This window comes from Myxine glutinosa, chromosome 6 (genome assembly GCF_964187855.1).
Source record: "Myxine glutinosa chromosome 6, kmMyxGlut1.1, whole genome shotgun sequence".
In the NCBI taxonomy this organism is placed as follows: Eukaryota; Metazoa; Chordata; class Myxini; order Myxiniformes; family Myxinidae; genus Myxine; species Myxine glutinosa.
This window is the reverse complement of record NC_136266.1, coordinates 92,900,157-92,920,156: the sequence shown is the minus strand read 5'-3', so window position 1 is coordinate 92,920,156 and position 20,000 is coordinate 92,900,157. Positions and strand designations below refer to the sequence as shown.

The window sequence follows — 20,000 nt, the reverse complement described above, 5'->3', positions numbered from 1 at the left end:
GGTTAGGGATGGGTTGGGTTAGGGATGGGTTTGGGTTAGGGATGGGGTTGGGTTAGGGTTTGTATATTATTATGACTCACTCGCACATACACACACACACAAAAGTTAAGCCCCAACTAAAAAGTTGTGGGATTCTGTGTTTGGGGTTCACAGATTTAAAAACGTATCCCCATTATACACACACAAAAGTTAAGCCCCAACTAAAAAGTTGTGGGATTCTGTGTTTGGGGTTCACAGATTTAAAAACGTATCCCCATTATACACACACAAAAGTTAAGCCCCAACTAAAAAGTTGTGGGATTCTGTGTTTGGGGTTCACAGATTTAAAAACGTATCCCCATTATACACACACAAAAGTTAAGCCCCAACTAAAAAGTTGTGGGATTCTGTGTTTGGGGTTCACAGATTTAAAAACGTATCCCCATTACATTTTATTTATTTATTTATTATTTTCAAGGGTATTATCTGCTTACTTGTGTTTTTTGTAATTCTTGTGAGTAAAATGAACCCAAGATTTCTTCTCCATTTAAATCATATAATTTGTAGGTCCAAGGGACTGTATCCATTACATCAATGATTTTAAATAATTCACGAGTCCATTTTTGTGTATAACCTTTCTCAAAATGACTTTTCCATTTGTATATTCTTACAATATCACCAACTTTAAACTTGGGCTTTCTCAAATTAATCTCCTTTTCATATTCTAATTTTGTAAATGTTTCTGATGGTTTTGATTGTGTTGATGAATGAACTGTATTATTGTAATTATCTACAATATCCTGAATTAAATACACCCATTTTTGAGAACCGAGTTGTGTGAATTTTTTATATAATTTCTCTTTTAAAGTACGATTAAAACGCTCAATAACAACTGCCTTTCCTTCATTAAAGGTGCTGTATAATTTAATACCCTTCCCCTTAAGAAATTTCATGAATATTTTGTTATAGAACTCTGTTCCCTCATCAGTCCATAACTTCTTTGGTTTCCTTTTATCCCGATCAAATATTAGCTTAAAGGCTAACATTAAAGTATCACCCCTTTTATTTTTTAAAGGGACAACCCAGGCAAATCTACTCCTCAAATCAATAACGGTTAAAGCATACCTGTATCCCCTGTCATTATTCAATTCAATTAAATCAGCGGACCATATGTGGTCAGTGTATTTAGAATAAACCTTCCTTCTTTTAAACTTTGTGATTATAGGTTTGTGTAATTCTTCAGCCAAAAGCTCCTCAGTCTTGATGGCATCATTAGAGCCTAATAGTTTTTTGAGGAATAACCAAGACCAAGTTTCAATTTAGCATTTATCAAATTTCTCACAATAAACCTATCAACTTTCTCTCTCAACGTTGGATTTTGTATCAAAGACAAATTATACAACATTTCGCTGTCGGCTTTATGTTTTTCAGTCAACGTAGTGGTTTTCCCATAAGCAATATCATGCTTCATACACACTTCGTCAACCCTATTTGTAGGTTTAGACCAAGGTTTAGGATTGTCAGCCTCATCTAATCTTTTATCCAAGTTTGTTCCTGGACCACAGAAAGAATACCCTGGAAGGTGTAATTCCCCTGGAATTCCAGTTGTTGTAAATTTACTTCCTGACAGAAACTTTTGGATGTCTCCTCCTCTTTTAGGAGAGATGAATTGGCACTTTTTAGAGCCACATACTTGACATATTCCTTTTTGATAAACTCTATTATTTTTAGCTTTAACATAAGAGATATTTTTAGATTTAGTTTTCTTTTTACATTTGAGACAATAACTCATATTTATTTATCAGAAAAATTCCGACAGAGTATCAAAACCTTTTTGGTTTTCAACATATACATTTCAATCTTTATTTTTAAAACATAAAGAATCCTAAGGAATGCCTTCACTCTCTCCTCCATTTATTTACAAATAAAAACTAACTAAAGTCAATGACACCAACATCATCAATCACATAATCTTTTCCTTCTTCTTCTTCTTCTTCTTCACCACTTTCTCGTTTAAATCTCTGAAATTGAAGACATTGACGTTCTTATTTTTGAAACCATTATCTTCATAAGAGTTGTTAATTCTTTAATTTCCTCTTCGGTGCGTTGAGATTGATTTATTTGCTTTAATACACTCAATCTTTTATGAATCTCAGTGATTTCCATCTTTTTATATTTTTCCTCCCTCTCTCTTTGCTCCCTCTCCTCCTCCTCCATTTTCTCCCTCTCCTCCTTCTCCTTTTTCTCCCTTTTCTCCCTTTCCTCCTTCTCCCTTTTCTCCCTTTCCTCCTTCTCCTTTTTCTCCCTCTCCTCCTTCTCCTCCTTTTTCTCCCTCTCCTCCTTCTCCTCCTTTTTCTCCCTCTCCTCCTTCTCCTCCCTCTCCCTTTCCTCCTTCTCCTTTTTCTCTCTTTCCTCCTTCTCTTCTTCAACTCCTTCCTCATCCCTTGCTACCCTTGAGTTTGAACCCCAAAGAATATTATACATATACTCATCTGGATTTTGAGATATTCTTGTATCTATAATTATTTTTCTCATAATAGGATACCAATAAGATTTGTTGACGATTTCTAAAAGAGTTTTATATTTCATAACTTTGAGAAGTTCATTTTTATTTAATATTTTAAACAAGTCTCTATTTGTGGGTTTAACAATATCAGTATAAGGCCAGTTTTTTATGACAAAATTCCCATGTATATGCTCCAAATCATAAGGTATGTAATACCGAGCACCCTTTTCTTGTAGGTATCCTTGAATACAAAAATTATAATTCTCTTGTAGTCTTCTTCCTGCCATTTATGTATCAGAAATATATGTGAGATTAATATTATGACAGGTAATACCACCCCATCTTCCCACTACCAAATCGGTTTGTATTCCTCGGCTTTCTATCCTTATCTCATTACCTTCCTTCTTTGTCATGCAAACCATCGCTATACTATCATATATTTTTATTTTCTTAAAATCACGTATTTGTTGTTTACTAATTGTACTTCCACATAAATCCTTATCTTCACCAAGTGGATAATATTCTTCTTTACGAGACTGATTTAAATCATGTAGGTCTTCTATGTTTATTGAAAAAGACCAATTATACCCTAAATCAGGCATATCATACCCCCATTTATTAATTCGCATATTAACTAAATGTCCTTCTTTATAAAATTTAATTGTAAGCAGGTAGTTAAATTCAATGAGGAAAGGTGTATGGTCAGTATAACCAGGTGTTGTGGTTGTAAATTTTACTTGTTTCACAAAACGTGCTGTTTTCTTTAAAGATATATATTGTGATAAATCACTGAATCTAATCAAGTCATTCGCATCTGTAGGGTTTGGATAATTGATTAATTTATAAGTATTCTTCATATTAATATTTTTACTTACACTATATTTTTGTCGTTCAGCCTGTGCCTTTGTATAATAATTTGATAAATCAATATCCTGAGAGGATTTTCCAAAGATAGAACCATCTTTTCCAACATAGGTCATTTATATTAGATAAAAAATGATATCATAAAAATTTTCATTATTGTTGAGTTGAAATAATACATATAAACATAATTGGCCACAACATTTAGAATTAATTTCTTGAACTTGGAATGTTTGATAAACACCATTCTGTAAGAATTGTATTACTTCAACAGGTGGTGGCATACCATAACTATCAAAATAATATTTATCCTGACTATTATGAATACAAACCCAATGAGAACCATTCTGTGTGTCTAAATTCATAATAATATTCTTTGTATTCTTATTTATATGTGTTAATTCATCTCTCATACAAATAACCACATTATCAATTTTTAGTGTTTTACAATACTTAGCTAGTTCTATATTTGACGTTGTATTCTTTCCAAATTGTTTAAACCATTTATCCATTTATTTATGAGAAAGATACAATCCATTACCCCGTTTAGTTAGTTTAACACCCGCTTGAGCGATAGAGGAAAGCATATCTCCAACCAACAATCTAGCTTTATCAGGTAGACTTTCAAGTTTTTGAGCAAAATCTACAATTACACCACTTCCACTAATTTGTTTCTCCAACTCCTTGTTATGTCTTTCCAATTCTTTTTGAGCTTTTAGTTGTGCCTTCCTTTCGTTAGCAGTTTTTACCGCTGCTGAAATACCACCAGTCAATGCTCCCGCCGCACTTAAACCAGCAAATAAAGGAATTAGAAACGGGAGAAATCCTCCTCTTGACTCATCTATTGAATATTTCTTTAACATAGGTTTCGTCATTTTAATTTTAAGTGATCCAACATCATTTAGTGTTTTTACTTGTGTGTGTGTGAGTAAAACATCAATTCTTACAGCTCCTTTTCTTTGAATTGTATTAACATTAATAATACAAGGCTTTTGATTTTGAATACAAGATGTTAATTTATTAAGATTGATTTGATTAACATATACCCCAACCATTTATTTATGAGAAAAAACCTATGTGATATTAATCATAACACCATTATCTGTATTAATCTGTAATTCTGTTTCCTCCAAAAGCAAACAATATGCATTAACCTCTTCACTCTCCCCTCTTTCAATGTATAGAGAAGTATCCACTCGATTAGACTTTATAGTTTCCTTTTGAGAACTCAGGTCAATTGCGTAGATTGTATAAAGTTTTTGAAACGCAACCATATCCAAAATAGGATCATTATTACCATTACTTTCACACACCTTTTGGTAGGACTTGTAGGCTTCCGCATAATCATTTTTTTCCCAATCAATTTCCAATCTATCTCGCGGATAAAATGTGCCATCAAGAGAAACCCGAAGTTGTTTCACCTTAGCATTATCACTCAGCGCATTATTCTTATTAGTACCGTCCTCTCCATCTGGTTTTTTAAAAATGAGCCAGAGGTATCGTGGCTTTCCTTGAAGAACACCCAAATTCCAAGTGTAGGTAGTGTGTTCCAGTTTAACGTGTTGACATCTTCTTTTAAGGTATGATACATTTAGCGGTTTCTTTGAGTTAAGTCTTCTATTTAACATCTCTTCCGTTTTAAGATTAGGAGTATATTCACTGATATACCAACACAAATCATTAATAACAAATTTATTGTTGTCTCCAAAAGCATTTTCATCCCCAAAAAGCAACCTATTTACATTATCATTCCTTTGTAGTTGAAATCTAATTTTAAGACCATACAAAACTTTATCATAATCGCAAAATCCAAATATACCTTTAAGAGGTACTGCTACGGTAAAACTATTCACTGCTTTTGTTTCATCATTATACATTGACTTCCTCTGACTATAACCAGGGTCTGCGTTTGTACCCGTTGACATATCAGGAATAAAACCTTCAACAGCTCCCTTACCCATTCTATCACTAAACGAATATAGTGTAAATTTCATCATTTCAGATGTAGCAGAGACATAATCAACCGCTTCAACCTCTTGTGTTCCAATATACAGGCGGACACTGTCAAACATTTTCCAGAAGAAATCATTTACGAGTGTAGCATTAGTATTATTCGCAGCCTTAGTGAATTTAAATTTACACAGCAAGAAACTATCAGCTATATTCAAGTAAGTTTGTTGATTATTTATTTCAAAACTTTTTGTTCCGTTTGAATTCCAGTCTGTTCCTGTTATAGCATTTACCTTAAAATAGTCTTCCTTTTTAGTGGAGTTTGAAATGATAATCGTATCATCCAAATCATAGATACTATCAATCGCTTCCATACTTGTATTTATATAGCATTAAAATTGTTGAAACCCTGACCCAAGTATTTTAATGATTTTTTGTCGTTCTTGTGAAGATAGTTGAGTTTTACCTTTTTTTATTTCTTTGATTGCTTGTAATTTATGAGACTCCTTTTGAGCATCTTTTATACTCTTTATAGCACCCGCAACGGAGCCCACGGCAGAAGCAGTTGAACCAATTAGGTCTTTATGTTTAAGGATGGTTGAACCAATACCCATTAGAGTATCAATTATCCCATCTCCTTTATTTCGAAATTGATGACCTACACCTCGTTGTCTCTTAGGTTTATAGTATCCTCTACCCACATACCTTGTATAGTCTGGTGAAAGGAACATGCCCTCCCCTGTAATTATTTTATATTTTCCCAACTCGTGTTTTCTCACAATAACCATTATTTATTTATTGAAAAACTTCACGTAGGTGAATTCTGATGGATATAATTTCATCATTAAAGGATATTATACGATTATCTTGGTCGGTTATCCTAAAATTTACTCTGTATATGGTTTTTCCTGACACAGGTAAATAGACAAGATTTTTTGGTTCCATATTAAATTTATAACCAATCGGGGTTGAGTATGCACTGAATGAAAATATTGTATTTGTTCTTATTCCATCGTTATAAGCACCATCAATCAAATCACAATGAATTAATACTGAATTTATACCGGAGGATATTTGGATAACATTATCACTGTAAAACGTCCCGTTATTTTCAATCTTTTTTGAAGAGAAACCCAATAGCTCTCTAAACGAATTTTCAATCGTGAAATCAACTTTATAATTATTTTTAAGTTTAATAGTTGATTTTGAAGTGTGTTTTTGAATATCTATTACAATATTTTTTGGTTCATCACCTTTTTCTTTCATAAGGCGAGAGACTTCTGAAGATATTTGAGAAATCTCGTAAGCTCCAGGTGAAACAGTTATAGTTTTATATCCACTTCCTGGATTATAACTAAACTTGCTGTTTTTCTCTGTGATATTAAACAAGGTATTATAAGTTTCCATCGACAATAAAGATGCCTCATATGAGGTAAGGGGGTCAAGTTGTAGTGGGTAAGGGAATGAAGCTGTGTAATCGCTCGTTGTGAAATTAAAACTAAGAATTGTGCTTCTCATCTTATTTAATATCTAATAAAATATCTTTGTATTGACATTTATTAATTATTTTCATATTCATCAACTGATCTAAAATGGCTGAGGATTCATTAAAACAATTGTTGTTTCCAGCCTTCTTACTACCTAACAACAATAATAGCCTATTAACTAATTGTGATGGGTCATTTGGAAGAAAACTAACACCTGAACCAAGTTTACTTAAAGCATCAATAATATGTTTCTCCTTCTCATTCTTCTTACTTTTACCAGCAACAGAAACTCCATAATCAAGTGCATTTAACAACTCAATATATACCCTATCTTCCTCTCTTTCCATATCAAGTGGTTCCTCAAAATATTTTGAACCGCTGAATCCGGGGTTTGTTAGAAGAAACATTAATCTTGGAGTTAATTTAACATTTGGTTGAGTAGAACTCAAGAACATCAATTCATCATTAAATATCAATACCTTTTCTTCCACAAGATGAAACACTGCTGGTTCTTCTGTTGGAATGAGACCTGCTCTGGTTTTTGAACCCGCCGAATATTCATTGTTTTGAAGAGCTTCCACAACATAATTAGGGGGTTGATTTACCTGCTCAAGTTTCCGAAATAATCCCTCGTCATCATATTCTAATTCACCAAGTTCTTGTTTTGTTATCTGACTAAAATCTTTGAGCATTTGAAGTTTTTTCGGAGTAAATTCTACCGTGGGAACTGTAGGTGAGTGTTGAGTTTTCAAAAGTGGTTTAAAGAATTTCTCTTGTTTTCTTTCAAAGGCTTCTTCACCAGTTAGTTTCTGTCTCCGTTTCTTCTTTATCTCTTCCTGTTGTTTAACAACTTTTGAAACTAATTGTTGATGTTCCTTAAACTTTCTTTCTCTTTCTTCGGTATTCATTTTCTGTATTTATTTATTGAAAAATATCATTTAGTATCTCATCTTGTTTCACAACAATATATTTATATTTTCCAATCGTGTGTTTCATATAATTTTCAAATTCTTTTTTACTACATAACGTAGAGCAATTATCTCTCCAAAAATTATTTACATCTATTGAATTTAACTTAAATAAAATAAAAGTATTGGCATTGTTTCTTATTGAGCGTCGAGGGAGTTGAAAATATGATTGACTAAGATATATACAATTACAAGAAGAATGTCTCCCTCTTGTATAGTAGCTATCCATTACTGTTTGGTTTCTCTCATTAACACAATCATCAAAGATGACGAGGTTCTTTTTTGATTTATCTAAATCTTGAGGTGAAGGTATATCATCCGTATTATCACTGAGAATACAAGTTATGGGTTTCGATTTTGATTTCTGTGTATCACAAAATAATTGTATTATATCTTCAATATTATAATCATTCAGTTTGTTTTGAAGTTTAAATAAACCGATAATGTCTTCCTTTTTAAGACCTGCATTAAAACCCTGTGAGAGTAGTTGATACTCGGGTTGAAAACTTGACTTTGTAAAAATTATTAAATTATCATAATCTAAAAAATTAGGACCAAGGAGCATCTTTAAAAGTAAACAGGTTTTCCCACATCCGCTTGAACCAACTATTAGACATCTCAATGAATTTGGAATGTTTTTATGGTTATTAAACTTTATCTTATTTTCCCAAACGGGTAAAAAATCATTCATTTATATATTTGGAAAACAAGTCATCTAACTTTTTTTGAGCTATTTTAGAAACTCTATATTTTATCCTGAGTTCGGGTTTAATTTCAAAATAATTCATTATTTTATTTATATAGTATCTTGTATTAACATTTCCATTAAAATTATTTTGAATAATAAATATCATTAAACCCTTATACATTTCCTCAATACAAAGAGTCTCTTTCCTTGTAAGAAATGGTGTATTATCACCATAATGCTTAACATTCATCTCTCTTATTAATCTTGTAAAGTAATTCATTTTTGGTTCTAATTTAAAAGAGTTATATGTTTTTTTATATTTCTTATTATCATTAATTAGAATTAAATCACAGAAAATACATTGTTTATATGAATCCTCATCATTAAGCCCCACTCTATCACAAGCCGGACAATTCTCTAATTTATCATATGGAGAGTCTGGAAATTCTAAATATCCTTCAGAACTTATCATATTTATGTGGTAAATTTTTACTTAAACTAAACGCAAGTTTATTCATTAATAAATACAATGTTTCAAAGCACAAAAGACAAATTTCAATCAATCTCTACTTTGGTGGAAGATATAGAAAAATATGTCAAAGATGTTAAATTGAACAAAGATAAATATGGAAATTTTTGGGTAAAACCAGTTATGGAAAATAACATGAGCCCCTCTATTTCATTTAAAGGAAGAGCTCTAACTATACCTGGAAAGACATCCATTAAAGTAAATCTAACAAAAGTTTCTCCTCTACTCCTGGCAATTTATTCAAAGCTTGAAAAAGTGATTGACCACGATACTTTGAAAAAGAATGATAAGACCATTAATAATTCTAGAGGAGACATTTGTATTTTCTTTAATAATCCAAAGGGTGTAGATCTAAGTAAAATGAATGATGTTAATATTTCTGGTGAAATGTCATTTCGTTCTATGATAGTTAGAGATTATTTAAAGATAACTTTTGATATAAAAATTGTAGAGATTGAATCTGTTAATGAAAGAAAGTATATAGATATTGATGGGAATATTTTTCTTGCTAATTAAATATGAGTCAATACAGCAGTGAAGATTTTACTATTTCATTGAACTCAGACGATAGTGATGATAGTATTTCATTGAACTTGGACGATGGTGATGATAGTATTTCATTGAACACAGATGATAGTTATGATACTAATAGTTTGTGCTCAAATGATAGTTATGAGAGTAGCTTTATTGATGACTCTGAGTATGATTCTGAGTATTCATGTGATAGTTATGACTTAGATGATTCTGAGTGAAAAAGTGTTTTAGTTTAAGCACAGCGATATATATAAAACGGAGCTGTAAAGCTCAAAAGTGTTTTATTTTAAGCACAGTGATATATATAAAACACCACGTTTTCTCACGCTATAAATATGGTTTATTGTGATACTTGCGAGAAGGAAGTAAAATATTATAAACAACATATTCTCACCGCAAAACATACATACAACATTTTAAACAAACTTTCCCCTCTTCCACCTGAAACAAAACACTGTTCTACATGTAATAAAAATATCCTCAAGAAAGGCTTCAAAATACATCTTAAAACAAATCTACATTTATCAAATTTTATCACAACTAAAAACTCTGATGGAGCATTCAAAGGACATATTAAAATAAGAGTCTTTAACTTCAAACCTCCTGAACCAGAGTCTATAGTTGATGCTGTAGAAATAGTTAAACCTGCTGTTCAAACGTTGATTGAAAAAACACTAAAGGAAATGAAACCACTTAAATTTTATATGGGAGTAAAATTAGAAATGACAAAGGATGAAGGAGTTATAGATGCACCATACATGAGAACTGAGCCACACTTTATATCTTCATATCAAGATTTTAAAACATCAGGAGTCTATGATGAACTTATTAAACAAGAGCAAGATGTGGATAATTCAATCGTAGGAAGTGGATTCAATATAGGAAAAATTATTTACATAGACATTCATATTCTTAAATCAGATCCTCTAAAAGCTTCTTCTTACATTGATTTACCCAGTGTTATCAAAAATAGAAAAGCAGTTATCAATATCAAAAATAAAGACAATAAATGTTTTCTCTGGTCTATTTTAGCACACTTACATCCTCCACATTTTCATGATGAAAGAGTATCTCATTATAAAAAATATGAGAATACATTAAATACGAAAGATCTAAAGTTTCCGATGACTTTAAATGATATTCCTAAATTTGAAAAGATGAATAATTTATCAGTTAATGTTTATGGTCTAACAGAAACAAACAACATTCAGGTTTTAAAGCTTTCTGACAATTGTAAACAAACTCATATTAATCTTCTATATTTTAATTCAGACGAAAATTCACATTATACATACATCAAAGATATTGCTAAATTAATAAAACCACAAGTCTGTAAGAGAACAAATAAAATATATATTTGTTTGCGTTGTCTTAACTTCTTCAATTCACAAGAAAGATTAGATAAACATTCAAATTATTGTGGCGAACATAAATCAACGGTAATCAATATGCCTAAAGAAGGCTCAAAGATCACATTCAAAGATGAAAATAAAAAGATCAAACATCCATTTGTTATATATGCTGATTTTGAAAGTATTTTAGAAAAAATTGATACTGCTTCTCCAGATCCAAAAGAATCATACACAAATAAATATCAAAAACATACTCCTTGTGGTTTTTGTTATTATATCAAATCATCCGTTGGTGATAAATATAACAAGTTAGAGATGTATAGAGGCTCAAATACCCCAGAGGAGTTTGTGAAACGACTAGAAAAAGACTGTGTTCGATTAACCAAGATAATGAGAGAAACCAATAAACCAATGTCCTTAACAAGTAAAGAAAAAAGGGAATTTATAAAAAACAATGTCTGTCATATTTGTGAGGAGAAAATTGGTAAAGGTCTAAAGGTTAGAGACCATTGTCATCTCACTGGTAAATATAGAGGTCTGGCTCATCAAAGTTGTAATATTAATTATCAACTCCCCTCTTTCATTCCTGTCTTTCTTCATAACAACGCTCATTATGATACACATCTATTTATCAAGGAACTCTCAAAGACTTCTGGAAGTATCTCAGCAATTCCAAACACGGATCAGAAATACATTTCATTCACAAAAACAATTCACACATCTCCTATTACTCATATCAGATTTCTTGATACATTTAAATTCATGGCAAGTCCATTGGTTAACTTGGTTCAAAATCTAAAAGAGTTTCCATGTCTTTCAGAGTATTTTTTAGATAAAGATTTTCTAACACAAAAGGGAATTTACCCCTATGACTATATGGACTCATTTGAGAGATTCAATGAAACACAACTTCCTTCAAAAGAAAATTTCTATAACAAATTAAATAATAGTCATATATCTGATAAAGATTATGTACACGCACAAAATGTTTGGGAAAAATATAACATCAAGAATCTTGGCGAGTATCACGATTTGTATCTCAAAACTGATGTGCTTTTATTGGCCGATGTATTTGAAGCCTTTAGATCTGTTTGTCGCACTGGATATGGATTGGATCCTGCTCACTACTACACAGCACCTGGATTGGCCTGGAGTGCGATGTTGAAAATGACAAAACAAGATTTGGATTTGATAACCGATGTTGATATGCTTTTGATGATTGAAAAGGCAAAAAGAGGTGGAATTTCACAAGTCTGCTCGAGTAGATACGCAAAAGCAAATAACAAATATCTTCCAAATTATGATTCAACGAAAGAGAGTTCTTACTTGATGTACTATGACGCGAACAACCTGTATGGCTGGGCAATGTCTCAGGCTCTTCCTTATGGAAAACTTAGATGGGTAAAGGAAAAAGACTACAAAAACGTTTTACAAGATGTATGTATCTCTACACAAAAAGAATTGGATGAAGAAAAAGTTGGTTATTATTTTGAAATTGATTTAAAATATCCAGAGGAACTCCATAACCTACACAAAGATCTCCCATTTGCTTGTGAGAAAGAAAGTCCAAAGAAAGAATGGTTGAGTGATTATCAACGATCGTTTGATATAGGTGAATCAACAGAAAAATTACTTACTACATTATATAACAAGAAAAATTATGTTCTACACCAAAGAAATTTGCGACAATATTTATCAAAAGGTCTAAGAGTAGAGAAGATCCATAGGGTTCTAAAGTTCAATCAAAGTCATTGGTTAAAGGGGTACATTGATTTTAATACACAAAGAAGAACAGAGTCAAAAACAGATTTTGAGAAAGACTTTTATAAATTGATGAATAATGCGGTCTTTGGTAAGACTATGGAGAATGTGAGGAAAAGACAAAATATCAGACTATCAACATCTTGGGAACAAGCATCAAAATTAATTAATAGACCGAGTTTTACTCGAGCTGAGGTCTTTACTGAGAACTTTTGTGCGATCCATTTGATTAAAGAGAGTATTGAAATGAACAAACCTATTTATATTGGAACAACAATTCTTGATTTATCAAAGTCATTAATGTATGATTACTTTTATAATAACTTGAGGAAGAAATATCAAAATGATGTTAATCTACTTTATATGGATACAGATAGTTTTATTTTGAAAATTAATACCAACGATGTTTATTCAGACATGAAAAGAGACATTAATATCTATGACACGAGTAATTACAGTCCAGAGAGTGAGTTGTTCTCTTCTAAAAATAAAAAGGTGATTGGAAAGTTCAAGGATGAATTAGGAGGAAATGTTATGAGTGAATTTGTGGGATTGAGGTCAAAGGCTTATGCTTATAAATACATTGTGAATAACGTTGAAAAGACTGATAAGAAGTTAAAAGGTGTAAAGAAAAATGTTATTAAAGAAACAATAAACTTTAAGGATTATTATAACTGTTTAACAACAAAGAAAGAAGAGTTTAGAAAGATTAATGGAATAAGAAGTTATAAACATCAATTATATTCAGAAGAGATAAATAAGAAAGCATTGGGGGCTTTTGATGATAAGAGGTTTATTTTAGAAAATGGAATTGATAGTCTCCCTTATGGTTATATAAGTATATAAGTGATAAGATATATATATAAGTGATAAGATATATATATAAGTGATAAGATATACATAAGTGATAAGATATATATAAGTGATAAGATATATATAAGTGATAAGTTAAAAAGGGGGGGGGGTTGGGGATTTTAACGGGCTACCGCCGCCTTTTTTACTATTATATAAATGATAGAACCAAGTATCAACCAGACTAAAGAGTGGAGGTGTAATCAACCTTGGTATATAAATGGAAAACATAATGAATGTGAAAAATATCAAATAGGTATAATTGAAAAGGCAACTGGTAAAAAAATTCACAAAACAAATAAGAGAATTAATTTAAATACCGGTGAATTGGGTAAAAAAGATGGAAATATTTTTGAGTGGACGGAAAACTTTGATGGTTGTCAGGAAAATATATACTTTAATTTTAAAATGGTATGTGGCACTGGAGGTGCTCAAACAAGAACATTGAGGGAGGTTTACCATTTTATCTTAGCTCAGTTAAAATATCTTAATAAAGAACCAAACTCAAACATATTTTTTGTTAATATATTAGATGGTGAAGAGAGTGGCAAGAGAATTAAATTATTTCCCACGCATAAACAAATATTTGTCGGATCGATGTTTGAGTGGGTTATATTCACCAGATGATATTAAGAGTAAAAGGTTAAAAGGTCCATGAGGTCAGAAGGATCACAGGTGTTTAAGTGGTCTAATGAATAAGGATAACATGTCAAAAGGTTAGAAGGTTCGTAAAGAACAGGGTGAGAGAAATAGAGGTCTTTAGGGTCAATATGGAAGTGAATGGGTCAAAGATTAATCTGCCAGATGATATGTAGAAGAAGGATGATAGGTCTATAAGAGAAAACAAATATTTGTAGTGTTTGAGTGGTCTAATGAACAACATTAAGGATAGGTACTACAGACAAAAGGTTCATAAAGATGAGGGTGGGAGAAATAGAGGTGTTTATGATTTTTGAAAAAGACAAGGGGGTAAATGACATTAGATAGGGATTTCCCATGTTAAACGGAGGTGTCCCAGAAGCAACATTATTACACTACTATTATTATATTTTTTAGGCTAGAAAATGCTTATTTTACCGCAAAAATAATTAAAATCTAAAAAAATTAAAATACCTATAGGCCGCAGAATCCCGCGATATAATGAAAAATCCGATATATAATTTTACATATACTAGCGAGAAAAACCCGCGATGTACCGAAGCCGCGAAAAGTGAAGCGCGACATAGCGAGGGATATATATATATATATATATATATATATATATATATATATATATATATATATATATATATATATATATATTTATATGTAATGTGTTCAAAAAGTATCCGACCTTTATTTTTCGTGCGTAAAAAAAAAGAAGCTCGGGAGGCGTTGATTGGTGCACGTATGTAGGCGATCCTAATGCGCACGCGTGAATTTTTTCCCACCTGCAGAAGCTGTCATTCGACGGCAGACCGCCGATGAGTGAGGAAATGTAAGTGAGCGCCGTCGGATTTTCGTTTTTGACAAAATGACGGAAAAACTTGAAACAACGCTACTGCATAAAATTTTGTGTAAAGCTTGGCGATGTTGTTTGTGTAAAGCTTCCATTGTGATGACTGCAACTTGGTTTCTGGGTCGTACCCATAAACCCAGGACTCATCGCCAGTGATCACTGTGTTGAGGAAGCTGGGATCGCTGTTCACAGTCTCCAGCATGTCCTGTGCGATATCCAAACGGAGTTGCTTCTGCTCAATCGTTAGCAGCTTTGGTACGAACTTCGCTGAGATTCTCCTGAAGCCCAAATCCTCCTTCATAATGGAATGAACGGTGTTGAATCTTGCGGATCGTTTCCACTTGGGAATCGCCAAGCTTTACACAAAATTTGATGCAGTTGCGTTGTTCAAGTTTTTCCGTCATTTTGTCAAAAACGAAAATCCGACGGCGCTCACTTACATGTCCTCACTCATCGGCGGTCTGCCGTCAAATGACAGCTTCTGCAGGTAGGAATAAATTCACGCGTGCGCATTAGGATCGCCTACATACATGTACCAATCAACGCCTCCCTAGCTTCTTTTTGTTTTACGTACGAAAAATAAAGGTCGGATACTTTTTGAACACAGTAGTATATATATATATATATATATATATATATATATATATATATATATCGTTACGGATCTCTACGTCGGCCTTTTTCCCCTTAAGGGGGGGATTAATCCCCTTGTCTATGACTGACCGACGTGAGTCCTGAAGTCCCAACGCTCCTTCCGGTCAGGAGCAGCCAGGGTCAATGTGGAAACCTCAAAGACTAACGGATGTGAAGAAGAAGAAGGCAAAAGTAGGAAGAACAAATATAATTTATTACTAACTATTATGTACACAATCAAAAGTAACCAAGGAGAAGGAAAGATAAGAAAATAAAGACAGAAAGATGGAAGGACCAGAAGACACAGTGCAATACTAACTTACCTATACAAACTTACTTATACCCCAGGACAAGACAGAAGACGGATGACAATCAGACTTACACAGGGAATGAAGGCAGGAACGAATGGCTGGAAGGAGAGGAAGGTTCAGTTGGAGCAGGAGAATGGTCGGGCCGGGAGTGAGCAGCCGCCGCCCCTCCGCACTCAGGTCCACACGGCCGGGATGCTCGCAGCAACACGTCGGAGCTTGTCGTGGCAAGGCTGGTTGGAACAGCGTCTCCTTTCCCAGAGCTCTCTATTCGGGCTCCTTCACTCTCTGGCTCCCTCAATGACTTCGTTCTTCACCTCTTTCACCAAGCAGTCCCTCACTGAACTCTTGCGCGCATCTCTCTCCCTCAATCATCTCTGTGGGGGCGTCGCGTGACGGGTTATATAGGCCACACCCTCAAATCTTCGCGAGCCTCCCCGATCGTTCTCTCTCCGCCCTCTCAAACCAAACCCCTCGTGCTTGGTTGGTTGATCGGGGCTGGCTCACTCCTCCTCCGATGACGAGGGCAGAGACACGCCTTTCTTCTCCGAACCGACCGCTGTGTTCAATGGCGGCAATGCAGTTGGCAATGGAGGCTTTGCACTTGACAGGGGATTCTACCTTATTTCAATTTGATGCAATGCAGAGTCAACTAATGGGAAACACAACCTTAAACTAATACACATAATAAAGAAATAACTATTTAGAAGGGTATATGGTGGCCTGCATGTATGTATATGGATTAACTAGGACGACGACCTTTGACCTTTACACACAAAACAGAGATATTTACAAGGAATCATTGCACTACTTAGAGGGTGATATTTACAACAAGATTCAAATCCACAACAATATATTATATATATATATATATAGTATATTTATATAGTATATATATATATATATATAAATACATATATATACTAGCTTGGCCGCTCTGCGGCTCTCACTGAGCTCGCCTCACCAAGCGGCATGTACTGAGGGACGAGGGGCGGTATTTAGCTGAGGGGTGTGTAGCTGTGTGGGTGTATGTGTAGAGTATACGTAGTCTGTGTGTATATGTGTGTGTGTACTAATGTGTAGCTGTAGAGTATATAGTCAGTAGTGTATATAACTCAGTAGTGAGTATCACATATAGTAGTAGTGATCTCAGATATATACACATATAGTATATACACATATATATTATAATACACGATATATATTAGTACACATATATATATACACATATATATATCACATATATATATATACACATATATATCATATATACATATATACATATAGACATCATATATATATATACATATATATATATACATATACATATATATATATATATATATATACATATATATATATATATATATATATATATATATATATATATATTATATATATATATATATAGATATATATATATATATATATATATATGGCTGGGTGCATATATTTTGGGTCCTCTGTCTGTCTGTCTGCCCATCCATCCATCCATCCATCAAAATATATGCACCCAGCCAGGCTATATATATATATTATATATATATATATATATATATATATATATATATATATATATATATATATATATATATACACATATATTATATATATATATACATTATACATGCATATACATATGTATAAATATATATAAACACACAGTATACACATTTGTGGAATATGAAAGCAATTTGTCCACTCGTTTGAGTCGAGTCTACAGACGACCACACATATGGATTGATGGATGGATGGATGGATGGGCAGACAGACAGACAGACAGAGGACCCAAAATATATGCACCCAGCCAGGCTAATGCCCAGTCCGTGGTTAATAAAAAAATATTAAAGAACTAGGAAAGGACACAACCAGGTAAAATGTGCTAATACGCACGCTGAAAAATGCGGCAATATGCATGACATATTTTAAGAACCAATGAGAAATTTTAGAATTAAGTCTGTGCAAATATGTTTGGAATTGATGTTCAGATGGAAGCCACACCTTTTTTTAGGCCATATAAGATGTTTGAAGTACTCGATGAAAAATGTTTTCCTTTCATTCTGTGACCTCATACCTCCTTCTGCTTCTGCTGCTTCTGCTCCTCCTCGTCCTCCTCCTTCTCCTCCCTCTCCTGCTCCTTCACCAATCATCCCTTTCTGTTCCATTCTTGATTCCTCAATGATGTCTGTGGATTTCATAAGCTGTGTGGCTGGAATCTCAAACACATCAATTGGGGCCCATTCAAGGAACAAGGGCAGATGCTGAAACTAAAGAAAGAGGGAAAGAGTGAGAGTATCCACCAACACATGCTTTTCCACAGATGAAGAAGAAAAAAAAAAAACCAATGATCAGACCAAAAAATCCAGAAAACATTCAAATACATCACACCCTTGCAGTAAGCAAGATGGGAAAAACAACCTTGCTGTAAGCAAGACGGGAAAATGCTGCTTTGGCCTTCAAAGGTTCGAGAAACTCCACAAGTGCTGAGACACCTGCTGGGGGGAGGACAAGGCGCCCAATGTCACCAAAGCGTCCAAACAAAGTGTGAAGATCGCACACCGCAGTGCCAGCTGGGAGGTTTTTCACAAGAATCACAGTGTTGCTCCGCCTCCCTGCAGCCTGTGTGATGGATTATTCAATTTTTTATTTTTTTATTTTTTTTTAAACACCACCTTTCAGTGTCTATGGCTCATTACAAAGTTTGCATATGCTGAAACACATAGGACAATAATATTATGAGACATCAATGTCATTTTACATGAATTAAAAGGCCATTAATAGACAATGGACAAATTAACACTATGGAATATGGGATTTGAACTGGGGACAGGATTTGAACATGAATTAAAAGGTTCGTTTGAACGAACAAGATGCGTGACCAAACAATCGAGCCTACTTAAGGTCAATCCAAGTATTCTCAGCAACTAGGTACATCTTAATTTTTTTAATATACAGTAGAACCTCCATTTAACGGACTAAAATGTGTGTGGGGGGGGGGGGGGGGGTGTGGGTGGGGAAGGAGGTCCGTTAAAGCCGAAAGTCCGTTAAATGGAATGGTTATTTTTGAATGGTAAGAAACGTCCCACCATGCATAACGGACATTATTAAACAGTTATACAGTACGTGTATGTTATAAAAACCACTCAAAGAAGAAATAATATATATATATTGTAAAAGGTGCCGTGTCTGTCTGTCTGTCGTGTTATAACTTGAGAACGGATTAACAGATTTCAATAAATCCAACTATGGTGGATTAGGGTAACTCCCGGGAGTGTTTGTGATCCAAAAAAATTAAAAATTCTTTTTTTTTAATTATCCATGCATGAGACACGCGTCAAAACTGCAAATGCCAACACGTGACGTTGGTTATCCCTGCACAGGAAGCAGGATCTCCCAGGAATCCTTCTTTGTTAACTTGAGATCGGATTGCAATGAAACCACTCAGGAAGTAAACATAACCACTTATCCCTTTCCCTGCAAATATGTTTTATCCACCACATTGATTCCAAATCTCCACAAATCTCCACGAATGCAAGTCATACAAATCATACATTTTTCCCAATTTATTTCATTTGGTGTCCTTTATAACACCAAACAACAACACCTTTTTTTTTTTTTCAATTACGCAAAGATTGGTGTTCCCGTTAGCGAAGCAACGGGTCTTATATGCTAGTTAGAATAAAACGAGCTTGAAATAGAAAGGAAATAAGTATATACTTTACTGTACTCAACATTTGTTGTTGATTGAAGAGGGTTTTGCTATGAACAACAGTGATGACTTGGAATACTTTTATTCTGATTCTGTGTGATGGAACCAAGTTTGCCTGTACAAATGCACATTTATGTTCCACCCATGTTTTACATCATATCTGCTTGGGGCAATTAGGCGGTTTTACTTTTTTGCGGTGAATGTGTGTGGACTCGTGTGACAAAGCACAGTTTTATTACCGTCATATACGAGGGATTTAAAAGAAAGTTACGAGTTACTTAAACCTAGAGTGTTGGTAAGCTGCCTGGAACATTCTTCTTTTTGAAAGAATTTGAATATAAGGACCGTTCCAGGATAGTCAGAGCTAAGATGCTGAGGAGATGAA

The 20,000-nt window shown here is 33.5% G+C and overlaps 1 protein-coding gene across 5 annotated transcripts in view; it reads right to left on the bottom strand.

The window, feature by feature from the left end:
* RBM19 (RNA binding motif protein 19) overlaps positions 1–20,000 on the bottom strand; it is a 233,193-nt gene that overhangs the window by 118,837 nt on the left and 94,356 nt on the right. For all 5 annotated transcript variants that reach the window (XR_013623829.1, XM_078780149.1, XM_078780152.1 and 2 more), the window contains 2 exons: positions 18,325–18,525; positions 17,981–18,173 (listed from right to left, as the gene is read on the bottom strand). Coding sequence is in view for 4 of the 5 variants with exons in the window: in XM_078780149.1 (XP_078636275.1) it covers positions 17,981–18,173; positions 18,325–18,525 (394 nt within the window). In the remaining variant the exon portion in view is untranslated. The remainder of the gene's footprint in view (positions 1–17,980; positions 18,174–18,324; positions 18,526–20,000) is intronic.